Raw genomic sequence first — 14,483 nt, 5'->3', positions numbered from 1 at the left:
GCAGAACTTCACTGTGTGTGTGTGTAGCCTGGAGATGTGTGATAAGCAGCATAACTTCACTGTGTGTGTGTGTGTGTAGCCTGGAGATGTGTGATAAGCAGCAGAACTTCACTGTGTGTGTGTGTAGCCTGGAGATGTGTGATAAGCAGCAGAACTTCACTGTGTGTGTGTGTAGCCTGGAGATGTGTGATAAGCAGCAGAACTTCACTGTGTGTGTGTGTGTAGCCTGGAGATGTGTGATAAGCAGCATAACTTCACTGTGTGTGTGTGTGTGTAGCCTGGAGATGTGTGATAAGCAGCAGAACTTCACTGTGTGTGTGTGTGTGTGTAGCCTGGAGATGTGTGATAAGCAGCAGAACTTCACTGTGTGTGTGTGTGTGTGTGTGTGTGTGTGTGTGTGTGTGTGTGTGTGTGTGTGTGTGTAGCCTGGAGATGTGTGATAAGCAGCAGAACTTCACTGTGTGTCCCCTGTGTGTGTGTGTCTGTGTGTGTGTGTGTGTCTGTGTGTGTGTGTGTGTGTGTGTAGCCTGGAGATGTGTGATAATCAGCAGAACTTCACTGTGTGTCTGTGTGTGTGTGTGTGTGTAGCCTGGAGATGTGTGATAAGCAGCAGAACTTCACGATGTGTCCTCTGTGTGACGGAGTGTGTGACTACTGGCACCTGTCCACCGCCTGTGGCACCGCCCGCGCATCCCACCTGTTCGACAACCCTGCCACCGTCTTCTTCGCTATCTTCATGTCCCTCTGGGGTATGTATTAATGTTCTGTTACCCCTTACTACCCCCATCTTCATATCCCTCTGGGGTATGTATTAACGTTCTGTTGCCCCTTACTACCCCCATCTTCATGTCCCTCTCGGGTGTGTATTAACGTTCTGTTACCCCTTACTACCCCCATCTTCATGTCCCTCTGGGGTATGTATTAACGTTCTGTTACCCCTTACTGCCCCTTACTACCCCCATCTTCATGTCCCTCTGGGGTATGTATTAACGTTCTGTTACCCCTTACTGCCCCCATCTTCATGTCCCTCTGGGGTATGTATTAACGTTCTGTTACCCCTTACTACTCCCATCTTCATGTCCCTCTGGGGTATGTATTAACGTTCTGTTACCCCTTGCCCCTTACTACCCCCATCTTCATGTCCCTCTGGGGTATGTATTAACGTTCTGTTCCGTCAGCCAGCCCGCCCGTCAGCCAGCCCGCCCGTCAGCCAGCCCGCCCGTCAGCCAGCCCGCCCGTCAGCCAGCCCGCCCGTCAGCCCGTCGGCCAGCCCGTCGGCGAGCCGTCCCGTCAGCCGGCGAGCCCACCCGTCAGCCTGCGAGCCGTTCCGTCAGACGGCGAGCCGTTCCGTCAGCCAGCCCGTCAGTCAGCCAGCCCGTCAGTCAGCCAGCCCGTCAGTCAGCCAGCCCGTCAGTCAGCCAGCCCGTCAGTCAGCCAGCTAGTCCGTCAGCCAGCTAGTCCGTCAGCCAGCTAGTCCGTCAGCTAGGCCGTCAGCCAGCCAGCTAGTCCGTCAGCCAGCTAGTCCGTCAGCCAGCTAGTCCGTCAGCCAGCTAGCCCGTCAGCTAGCCCGTCAGTCAGCTAGGCCGTCAGCTAGCCCGTCAGCCAGCCAGCCCATCAGTCAGCCAGCCCGTCTGTGGGGGGCCAGGTCTGTGTATTATTAGACACAGTAGGACCTCTGGGGGTGTAACCAGAGTGTAACCCCCCGCTGCTCTGCTACCACTGTCTCTCAGGTTTCCTCTGCTAGAGTTGGTGGACCTATATTCACATGTCTGTGTGTGTCTGTGATCATGTCTAAGTCTGTGTGTGTCTGTGTGCGTAGTTGCAACGTTCCTGGAGCACTGGAAGCGTCGTCAGATCAGTTTGAACCACAGCTGGGACCTCACAGGACTAGAGGAAGAGGAGGTAAACACCATTACATATCACACCCCACAGCCTCACAGGACTAGAGGAAGAGGAGGGACACAATTACATATCACAACCCACAGCCTCACAGGACTAGAGGAAGAGGAGGTTCACACCATTACATATCAGACCCCACAGCCTCCCAGGACTAGAGGAAGAGGAGGTACACACAATTACATATCACACCCCACAGCCTCACAGGACTAGAGGAAGAGGAGGTACACACCATTACATATCACACCCCACAGCCTCACAGGACTAGAGGAAGAGGAGGGACACACCATTACATATCACACCCCACAGCCTCACAGGACTAGAGGAAGAGGAGGTACACACCATTACATATCAGACCCCACAGCCTCACAGGACTAGAGGAAGAGGAGGTACACACCATTACATATCACACCCCACAGCCTCACAGGACTAGAGGAAGAGGAGGTACACACCATTACATATTCACTTCACACCACCCCATTACCCCATCCCACCACATCCCATCACATCCCATGCCACCACATCCCATGCCACCACATCCCATCCCACCACATCCCATGCCACCACATCCCATCCCACCCCACCACACCCCATCCCACCACATCCCATCACATCCCATGCCACCACATCCCATGCCACCCCATCCCATGCCACCCCATCCCATGCCACCACATCCCATCCCATGCCACCACATCCCATGCCACCACATCCCATCCCATGCCACCACATCCCATGCCACCACATCCCATGCCACCACATCCCATGCCACCACATCCCATGCAACCCCTTCTTAATGGTCAGTTTACTCCACCCCTTAATGGTTACTATACTCCACTCCTTAATGGTTACTATACTACACTCCTTAATGGTTACTATACCCCACTCCTTAATGGTTACTATACCCCACTCCTTAATGGTTACTATACTCCACCCCTTAATGGTTACTATACTACACTCCTTAATGGTTACTATACTACACTCCTTAATGGTTACTCTACTACACTCCTTAATGGTTACTATACTCCACCCCTTAATGGTTACTATACTACACTCCTTAATGGTTACTATACTACACCCCTTAATGCCAGGTTACTATACTCCACCCCTTAATGGTTACTATACTCCACTCCTTAATGGTTACTATACTACACCCCTTAATGGTTACTATACTACACTCCTTGATGGCTACTATACTACACCCCATAATGGTTACTATACTCCACTCCTTAATGGTTACTATACTACACCCCTTAATGGTTACTATACTACACTCCTTGATGGCTACTATACTACACCACTTAATGGTTACTATACTCCACCCCTTAATGGTTACTATACTACACTCCTTAATGGTTACTATACTACACTCCTTAATGGTTACTATACCCCACTCCTTAATGGTTACTCTACTACACTCCTTAATGGTTACTATACTCCACTCCTTAATGGTTACTATACTACACCCCTTAATGGTTACTATACTCCACTCCTTAATGGTTACTATACTCCACCCCTTAATGGTTACTATACTACACTCCTTAATGGTTACTCTACTACACTCCTTAATGGTTACTATACTACACCCCTTAATGGTTACTATACTCCACTCCTTAATGGTTACTATACTCCACCCCTTAATGGTTACTATACTACACTCCTTAATGGTTACTATACTACACCCCTTAATGCCAGGTTACTATACTACACCCCTTAATGCCAGGTTACTATACTCCACTCCTTAATGGTTACTATACTACACCCCTTAATGGCTACTATACTACACCCCATAATGGTTACTATACTCCACTCCTTAATGGTTACTATACTACACCCCTTAATGGTTACTATACTACACTCCTTGATGGCTACTATACTACACCACTTAATGGTTACTATACTACACTCCTTAATGGTTACTATACTACACCCCTTAATGGTTACTATACTACACTCCTTGATGGCTACTATACTACACCCCATAATGGTTACTATACTACACTCCTTAATGGTTACTCTACTACACTCCTTAATGGTTACTATACTCCACTCCTTAATGGTTACTATACTCCACTCCTTAATGGTTACTATACTACACCCCTTAATGGTTACTATACTACACTCCTTAATGGTTACTATACTACACCCCTTAATGGTTACTATACTACACCCCTTAATGGTTACTATACTCCACTCCTTAATGGTTACTATACTACACCCCTTAATGGTTACTATACTCCACTCCTTAATGGTTAGTATACTACACTCCTTAATGGTTACTATACTCCACTCCTTAATGGTTACTATACTACACTCCTTAATGGTTACTATACTACACCCCTTAATGGTTACTATACTACACCCCTTAATGGTTACTATACTCCACTCCTTAATGGTTACTATACTACACCCCTTAATGGTTACTATACTACACTCCTTAATGGTTACTATACTCCGCTCCTTAATGGTTACTATACTACACTCCTTAATGGTTACTATACCCCACTCCTTAATGGTTACTATACTACACCCCTTAATGGTTACTATACTCCACTCCTTAATGGTTACTATACTACACCCCTTAATGGTTACTATACTACACCCCTTAATGGTTACTATACTCCACTCCTTAATGGTTACTATACTCCACCCCTTAATGGTTACTATACTACACCCCTTAATGGTTACTATACTACACCCCTTAATGGTTACTATACTCCACTCCTTAATGGTTACTGTACTACACCCCTTAATGGTTACTATACTACACTCCTTAATGGTTACTATACTCCGCTCCTTAATGGTTACTATACTACACTCCTTAATGGTTACTATACCCCACTCCGCAATGGTTACTATACCCCACTCCTTAATGGTCAGGTTACTATACTCCACTCCATAATGGTCAGGTTACTATACTCCACTCCATAATGGTCAGGTTACTATACTCCACTCCATAATGGTCAGGTTACTATACTCCACTCCATAATGGTTACTATACTACACTCCTTAATGTTTACTATACTCCACTTAGTGGTTACTATACTCCTTAATGGTTACTATACTCTACTCCTTAATGGTTACTCTACTCTACTCCTTAATGGTTACTCTACTACACTCCTTAATGGTTACTATACTCCACTTAGTGGTTACTATACTCCTTAAAGGTTACTATACTCCACTCCTTAATGTCAGGTTACTATACTCTACTCCTTAATGGTTACTATACTACACTCCTTAATGTTTACTATACTCCACTTAGTGGTTACTATACTCCTTAATGGTTACTATACTCTACTCCTTAATGGTTACTCTACTCTACTCCTTAATGGTTACTCTACTACACTCCTTAATGGTTACTATACTACACTCCTTAATGGTTACTATACTACAATCCTTAATGGTTACTCTACTACACTCCTTAATGGTTACTATACTCCACTCCTTAATGGTCAGGTTACAATACTCCACTCCAACTGACACCAGTCCAGGTCCTCATCACTGACTGACCATCAGAACAAATGAACCGGTCTCTCTTCTCCCCAGGACCACCCGAGGCCCAAGTATGAAACCATCCTGCTCCAGAAGAGACAGATGATGAGGAACAAGGAGAAGAAGAACGAGAAAAAGAAGAAGAAGAAGAAGATTGAGGTGGGGATATATTTTACTCCCCCCAGGATTTAAACCCTCAACTGGTGTTTGATCTGTTGCCAATGTACAAACACCAGCTTTCTACCGGTAGAAACCCCAGGGGGACTGAGTAGAGATGGGGGGTGCTACGGTAGAAACCCCAGGGGGACTGAGTAGAGATGGGGGGTGCTACGGTATAGAAAGCCCAGGGGGACTGAGTAGAGATGGGGGGTGCTATGGTATAGAAAGCCCAGGCGGACTGAGTAGAGATGGGTGGTGCTACTGTATAGAAAGCCCAGGCGGACTGAGTAGAGATGGGGGGTGCTACGGTATAGAAAGCCCAGGGGGACTGAGTAGAGATGGGGGGGTGCTACGGTATAGAAAGCCCAGGGGGACTAGATTGAGATGGCAGGGGGGTGGGATGGTGCTACGGTATAGAAAGCCCAGGGGGACTGAGTTGAGATAGAGATGGGGGGTGCTACGGTATAGAAAGCCCAGGGGGACTGAGTTGAGATAGAGATGGGGGGGTGCTACGGTATAGAAAGCCCAGGGGGACTGGGTTGAGATAGAGATGGGGGGGGTGCTACGGTATAGAAAGCCCAGGGGGACTGGGTTGAGATAGAGATGGGGGGGGTTCTACGGTAGAAAGCCCAGGGGGACTGAGTTGAGATAGAGATGGGGGTGTGCTACGGTATAGAAAGCCCAGGGGGACTGGGTTGAGATAGAGATGGGGGGTGCTACGGTATAGAAAGCCCAGGGGGACTGAGTTGAGATAGAGATGGGGGGGTGCTACAGTATAGAAAGCCCAGGGGGACTAGATTGAGATGGCAGGGGGGTGGGATGGTGCTACGGTATAGAAAGCCCAGGGGGACTGAGTTGAGATAGAGATGGGGGGGTGCTACGGTATAGAAAGCCCAGGGGGACTGGGTTGAGATAGAGATGGGGGGGGTGCTACGGTATAGAAAGCCCAGGCGGACTGAGTAGAGATGGGTGGTGCTACTGTATAGAAAGCCCAGGCGGACTGAGTAGAGATGGGGGGTGCTACGGTATAGAAAGCCCAGGGGGACTGAGTAGAGATGGGGGGGTGCTACGGTATAGAAAGCCCAGGGGGACTAGATTGAGATGGCAGGGGGGTGGGATGGTGCTACGGTATAGAAAGCCCAGGGGGACTGAGTTGAGATAGAGATGGGGGGTGCTACGGTATAGAAAGCCCAGGGGGACTGAGTTGAGATAGAGATGGGGGGGTGCTACGGTATAGAAAGCCCAGGGGGACTGGGTTGAGATAGAGATGGGGGGGGTGCTACGGTATAGAAAGCCCAGGGGGACTGGGTTGAGATAGAGATGGGGGGGGTTCTACGGTAGAAAGCCCAGGGGGACTGAGTTGAGATAGAGATGGGGGTGTGCTACGGTATAGAAAGCCCAGGGGGACTGGGTTGAGATAGAGATGGGGGGTGCTACGGTATAGAAAGCCCAGGGGGACTGAGTTGAGATAGAGATGGGGGGGTGCTACAGTATAGAAAGCCCAGGGGGACTAGATTGAGATGGCAGGGGGGTGGGATGGTGCTACGGTATAGAAAGCCCAGGGGGACTGAGTTGAGATAGAGATGGGGGGTGCTACGGTATAGAAAGCCCAGGGGGACTGAGTTGAGATAGAGATGGGGGGGTGCTACAGTATAGAAAGCCCAGGGGGACTAGATTGAGATGGCAGGGGGGTGGGATGGTGCTACGGTATAGAAAGCCCAGGGGGACTGAGTTGAGATAGAGATGGGGGGTGCTACGGTATAGAAAGCCCAGGGGGACTGAGTTGAGATAGAGATGGGGGGGTGCTACGGTATAGAAAGCCCAGGGGGACTGGGTTGAGATAGAGATGGGGGGGGTGCTACGGTATAGAAAGCCCAGGGGGACTGGGTTGAGATAGAGATGGGGGGTGCTACGGTATAGAAAGCCCAGGGGGACTGAGTTGAGATAGAGATGGGGGTGTGCTACGGTATAGAAAGCCCAGGGGGACTGGGTTGAGATAGAGATGGGGGGTGCTACGGTATAGAAAGCCCAGGGGGACTGGGTTGAGATAGAGATGGGGGGTGCTACGGTATAGAAAGCCCAGGGGGACTGGGTTGAGATAGAGATGGGGGTGTGCTACGGTATAGAAAGCCCAGGGGGACTGGGTTGAGATAGAGATGGGGGGTGCTACGGTATAGAAAGCCCAGGGGGACTGAGTTGAGATAGAGATGGGGGGGGGGGGGGGTGCTATGGTAGAAAGCCCAGGGAGACTGAGTTGAGAGAGATATGGGGGTGTGCTACGGTATTGAAAGCCCAGGGGGACTGAGTAGAGATAGGGGGGGGGGTGGTGCTACGGTAGAAAGCCCAGGGGGACTGAGTTGAGATAGAGATGGGGGGTGCTACGGTATAGAAAGCCCAGGGGGACTGGGTTGAGATAGAGATGGGGGGGGGGGGGGTGTTACGGTAGAAAGTGAGGAAGTAGAGCCGGTGTCTGTCTCTCCAGGCCTGTTGGAGCAGCCCCATGCAGAGCTGCTGTCTCTTTCCAGGCCTGTTGGAGCAGCCCCATGCAGAGTCACTGTCTGTCTCTCTCCAGGCCTGTTGGAGCAGCCCCATGCAGAGCTGCTGTCTGTCTCTCCAGGCCTGTTGGAGCTGCCCCATGCAGAGCCGCTGTCTCTCTCCAGGCCTGTTGGAGCAGCCCAATGTCTTCACAACAACACATTGTGCTGATTCAACATACTGGGATGTTACCATCATACCATGTTCCTAACCACTGTTTGCTGGAGGGATATGGTTGGAGGGTGGGAAGGCGTGTGTGTTGGCTGTTTGTGTCCTGTGTTCAGCCATGCTCTGTGTTGCAGCCTGTGCAGCGGGAGGAGGACGTGGCGGCAGGGAAAGACAGGTGGAGACAGAAGTTACTGTCTGCTATGAACACTGGGACATCGGTAACACTCCTCTTCTCCTCTGCTTGCTCCTCTTCTCCTCCTGCTCCTCTTCTTCTCCTCTGCCTGCTCCTCTTCTTCTCCTCTGCCTGCTCCTCTTCTTCTCCTCTGCCTGCTTCTCTTCCCTTCCTCCTCCTTCTGCTCCTCCTTCTCCTCATCCTCTCCCCTCCTCCTCTTGCTTCTAAACAGGCAGACTCTCAGGAACTCTCTATTTGAGCAGCAGTTATGTTAGCGAGCGGCTGTGTGGCCGAGGAGCGGCTGTGTGGCCGAGGAGCGGCTGTGTGGCCGAGGAGCGGCTGTGTGGCCGAGGAGCGGCTGTGTGGCCGAGGAGCGGCTGTGTGGCCGAGGAGCGGCTGTGTGGCCGCTCTCTATATGGCCTGGAGAGGATGGCAGCCGTCTTTTTATTGGCTCTTAACCAACCGTGCTATTTTGTTTTGTTTTTTTGTCATTGTTTGTAACTTATTTTGTACATAATGTTGCTGCTACTGTCTCTTATGACCGAAAATAGCTTCTGGACATCAGAACAGCGATTACTCACCTCGAATTGGACAAATAATTTCTCTTGAGTGAGTCGGACAGGAATGATATACTCCAAACACCCGAACAGACCCTCCTCCCTGTCATTCACTGAAGAAACAGAGATTTCCCGGAACGAGATTGCCTTGTGAGGATCAGGTGGCGAGAGGCTAATCTGCCTTGGCTAACAGTACGGATGGCAATGTTCAATCGTTGGAAAATAAATGGGACGAACTGAAAGCACGTATATCCTACAAACGGGACATTAAAAACTGTAATATCTTATGTTTCACAGTCGTGGCTGAACAACGACATTAATAACATCCAGCTGGCGGGTTATACACTCTATAGGCAGGATAGAACAGCGGCCTCTGGTAAGACACGGGCGGAGGTCTATTTATATTTGTAAACAACAGCTGGTGCACGATGTCTAAGGAAGTCTCAAGGTTTTGCTCGCCTGACGTAGAGGATCTCATGATGAGCTGTAGACCACAGTAACTACCTAGAGTTTTCGTCTGTATTTTTTAAAGCTGTCTACATACCACCACAGACCGATGCACTAAGACCGCACTCAATGAGCTGTATACCACCATAAGCAAACAGGAAAACGCTCATCCAGAGGTGGCGCTCCTAGTGGCCGGGGACTTTAATGCAGGGAAACTTAAATCTGTTTTGCCTCATTTCTATCAGCATGTTAATGTGCAACCAGAGGGGGGAAAAAACCTCTGGACCACCTTTACTCCACACACAGAGACACGTACAAAGCTCTCCCTCGCCCTCCATTTGGCAAATATGACCATAATTCCATCCTCCTGATTCCTGCTGACAAGCAAACATAAAGCAGGAAGCACCAGTGACTCGGTCAATAAAAAAGTGGTCAGATGAAGCAGATGCTAAACAACAGGACTGTTTTGCACAGACTGGAATATGTTCCGGGATTCTTCCGATGGCAGTGAGGAGTACACCACATCAGTCACTGATTTCATCAATAGGGAAAGGGAAAGATGAAATACCTAGCCAGTTGTACAACTGAATGCATTCAACTGAAATGTTTCTTCTGAAATTAACCCAACCTCTGAATCAGAGAGGTGCGGGGGCTGCCATAATCGACATCCACGCCTGGACGAACAGTGGATTAACTGCGTTGTTCAGGGAAAGAATGACAGATTTTTTATCTTGTCAGCTCGGGGATTCGATCCAGCAACCTTTCGGTTAATGGCCCAACACACCTACCCGCCAGGCCACCTCCCACTATGCCCAAGAAGTGCATCGATGATGTCGTTCCTGCAGTGACTGAACGTACATCCCCCAGCCAGAAGCCATTGATTACAGGCAACATTCGCTCTGAGCTAAAGGTTAGAGCTGCAGCTTTCAAGGAGCGGGACTCTAACCCGGAAGCTTATAAGAAATCCCGCTACGCCCTCCGACAAACCATCAAACAGGCAAAGCGTCAATATAGTACTAAGATAAAATCGTCCTACACCAGCTCTGATGCTCATCAGATGTGGCAGTGCTTGCAAACTATTACAGACTACAAAGGGAAGCACACCCGAGAGCTGCCCAGTGACACGTGCCTACCAGAGGAGCTAAATAACTTCTATGCTCGCTTAGAGGCAAGTAATACTGAAACATGCATGAGAGCATCAGCTGTTCCGGACAACTGTGATCACGCTCTCCACAGCCAATGTGAGTAAGACCTTTAAACAGGTCAACATTCACAAGGGCGCAGGGTCAGACGGATTACCAGGACGTGTACTCAAAGCATGCTCTGTCCAACTGGCAAGTGTCTTCATTGACATTTTCAACCTCACCCTGTCTGAGTCTGTAATCCCAACATGTTTCAAGCAGACCACCATAGTCCCTGTGCCCAAGAACCTGCCTAAATTACTACTGACCCGTAGCACTCACGTCTGTAGCCATGAAATGCTTTGAAAGGCTGGTCGTGGCTCACATCAACACCATTATCCCAGAACCCCTTGGTCCTCAGATCCTCAAAAGGTTTTACAGCTGCACCATCGAGAGCATCCTGATGGGTTGCATCACTGCCTGATATTGCAACTGCTCGGCCTCCGACCGCAAGTCACTACATAAGGTAGTGTGTACGGCCCAGTACATCACAGGTCCTGTCATCCAGGACCTCTATACCAGGCGGTGTCAGAGGAAGGCGCTAACAATTGTGAAAGACTTAGTCATAGACTGTTCTCTCTGCTACCACACGGCAAGTTTTACTGAAGCGCAAAGTCTCGGTCCAAGAGGCTTCTAAACAGCTTCTTGGAACAGCTAATCAAATGGCTACCCAGGCTATTTCAAATCAAATCAAATCAAATTGTATTTGTCACATACACATGGTTAGCAGATGTTAATGCGAGTGTAGCGAAATGCTTGTGCTTCTAGTTCCGACAATGCAGTAATAACCAACAAGTAATCTAACTAACAATTCCAAAACTACTGTCTTGTACACAGTGTAAGGGGATAAAGAATATGTACATAAGGATATATGAATGAGTGATGGTACAGAGCAGCATAGGCAAGATACAGTAGATGGTATCGAGTACAGTATATACATATGAGATGAGTATGTAAACAAAGTGGCATAGTTAAAGTGGCTAGTGATACATGTATTACATAAGGATACAGTCGATGATATAGAGTACAGTATATACGTATGCACATGAGATGAATAATGTAGGGTAAGTAACATTATATAAGGTAGCATTGTTTAAAGTATTTGCATTGCCGCCTCCTCTTCTACACTGCTGCTACTCTGGTATTATCTATGCATAGTCACTTTAACTCTACCTACATGTACATATTACCTCAATTACCTCGACTAACCGGTGCTCCCGCACATTGACTCTGTACCGGTACCCCCTGTATGTAGCCATGCTATTGTTATTTACTGCTGCTCTTATTTTTCTTACTTTTCTAAGTGTTTTCTTGAAACTGCATTGTTGGGCTTGTATGTGACAAATACGATTTGATTTGACTACAGACAGAAACATGGCTTCACTAACTGAATAGAGACAGAAACATGGCTTCACTAACTGAATAGAGACAGAAACATGGCTTCACTAATTGAATAGAGACTGAAACATGGCTTCACTAATTGAATAGAGACTGAAACATGGCTTCACTAATTGAATAGAGACAGAAACATGGCTTCACTAACTGAATAGAGACAGAAACATGGCTTCACTAACTGAATAGAGACAGAAACATGGCTTCACTAATTGAATAGAGACAGAAACATGGCTTCACTAACTGAATAGAGACTGAAACATGGCTTCACTAACTGAATAGAGACAGAAACATGGCTTCACTACCGGAATAGAGACTGAAACATGGCTTCACTAACTGAAAAGAGACAAACGGAAACATGGCTTCACTACCGGAATAGAGACTGAAACATGGCTTCACTACCGGAATAGAGACTGAAACATGGCTTCACTAACTGAATAGAGACTGAAACATGGCTTCACTACCTGAATAGAGACTGAAACATGGCTTCACTAACTGAATAGAGACAAACAGAAACATGGCTTCACTACCGGAATAGAGACAGAAACATGGCTTCACTACCGGAATAGAGACTGAAACATGGCTTCACTACCGGAATAGAGACTGAAACATGGCTTCACTACCTGAATAGAGACTGAAACATGGCTTCACTAACTGAATAGAGACTGAAACATGGCTTCACTACCTGAATAGAGACTGAAACAGAAACATGGCTTCACTAACTGAATAGAGACAAACAGAAACATGGCTTCACTAACTGAAACATGGCTTCACTAACTGACTAGAGACAGAAACATGGCTTCACTAACTGAATAGAGACAAACTGAAACATGGCTTCACTAACTGAATAGAGACAAACTGAAACATGGCTTCACTAACTGAATAGAGACAAACTGAAACATGGCTTCACTAACTGAATAGAGACAGAAACATGGCTTCACTAACTGAATAGAGACAGAAACATGGCTTCACTAATTGAATAGAGACAGAAACATGGCTTCACTAATTGAATAGAGACTGAAACATGGCTTCACTAACTGAATAGAGACAGAAACATGGCTTCACTAACTGAATAGAGACTGAAACATGGCTTCACTAATTGAATAGAGACAGAAACATGGCTTCACTAATTGAATAGAGACTGAAACCTGGCTTCACTACCTGAATAGAGACTGAAACATGGCTTCACTAATTGAATAGAGACTGAAACAAGAACATGGCTTCACTAACTGAATAATCAAATTGTATTGGTCACATACACGTGTTTAGCAGATGTTATTGCAGGTTTATCAAAATGCTTGTGTTTCTAGCTCCGACAGTGCAGTAATATCTAACAATTTCACAACATATACCCAATACCTACATATCTTAAGTAAATGAATGGAATTAAGAATATATAAATATATGGAGGAGAAATGTCAGAGCAGCATAGACTAAGATACAGTAGAATAGAATACAGTATATACATACGAGATGAGTAATGCAAAATATATAAACATTATTAAAGTGAATAGTGTTCAATGCATTCAAGTGGCCAGTGATTTTAAGTCTATGTATATAGGCAGCAGCCTCTGTGTTAGTGATGGCTATTTAACAGTCTGATGGCCTTGAGATAGAAGCTGTCTGATGGCCTTGAGATGGAAGCTGTTTTTCAGTCTCTCTGTCCCTGCTTTGATGCAGCTGTACTGACCTCGCCTTCTGGATGATAGCGGGTGAACAGGCAGTGGCTCGGGTGGTTGTTGTCCTTTGCTGATCTTTTAGGCCTTCCTGTGACATCAGGTGGTGTAGGTGTCCTGGAGGGCAGGTAGTTTGCCCCCGGTGATGCGTTGTGCAGACCTCAGTACCCTCTGGAGAGCCTTACGGTTGTGAGCGGAGCAGTTGCCGTACCAGGCGGTGATACAACCCGACAGGATGCTCTCGATTGTGCATCTGTAAAAGTTTGTGGGTTTTAGGTGCCAAGACAAATTTCTTCAGCCTCTTGAGATTCTGTGTGGGTGTACCATTTCAGTTTGTCAGTGATGTGTACTCCAAGGAACTTAAAACATTCCACCTTCTCCACTACTGTCCCATCGATGTGGATAGGGGGCTGCTCCCTCTGCTCTTTCCTGAAGTCCACAATCATCTCCTTTTTGTTTTGTTGACGTTGAGTGAGAGGTTATTTTCCTGACACCACACTCCGAGGGCCCTCACCTCCTCCCTGTAGGCTGTCTCATTGTTGGTAATCAAGCCTAACTACTGTTGTGTCGTCTGCAAACTTGATGATTGAGTTGGAGGCGTGCTTGGCCACGCAGTCATGTGTGAACAGGAAGTACAGGAGAGGGCTGAGAACGCACCCTTGTGGGGTCCCTGTGTTGAGGATCAGCGAAATGGAGGTGTTGTTTCCTACCTTCACCTCTTGGGGGCGACCCGTCAGGAAGTCCAGGACCCAGCTTCACAGGGCGCAATGATGAGCTTGGAAGGTACTATGGTGTTGAATGCTGAGCTACT

At 47.6% G+C, this 14,483-nt stretch overlaps 1 protein-coding gene across 1 annotated transcript in view; it reads left to right on the top strand.

Annotated features, from left to right (window-relative positions):
• The window catches only part of ano2b (anoctamin 2b), a 110,282-nt gene that overhangs the window by 47,523 nt on the left and 48,276 nt on the right, over positions 1-14,483 (top strand). Inside the window, exons 12-15 of the mRNA XM_090199052.1 lie at positions 589-749; positions 1,820-1,902; positions 5,440-5,544; positions 8,382-8,465. Coding sequence (XP_090055178.1) covers positions 589-749; positions 1,820-1,902; positions 5,440-5,544; positions 8,382-8,465 — 433 coding nt within the window. The remainder of the gene's footprint in view (positions 1-588; positions 750-1,819; positions 1,903-5,439; positions 5,545-8,381; positions 8,466-14,483) is intronic.

Source organism: Oncorhynchus mykiss, chromosome 15, assembly GCF_057628025.1.
Source record: "Oncorhynchus mykiss isolate SJ-2025 chromosome 15, ASM5762802v1, whole genome shotgun sequence".
Lineage (NCBI taxonomy): Eukaryota > Metazoa > Chordata > Actinopteri > Salmoniformes > Salmonidae > Oncorhynchus > Oncorhynchus mykiss.
Note: the sequence above shows the minus strand (reverse complement) of the source record. Positions and strands in the feature narration are given on the sequence as shown.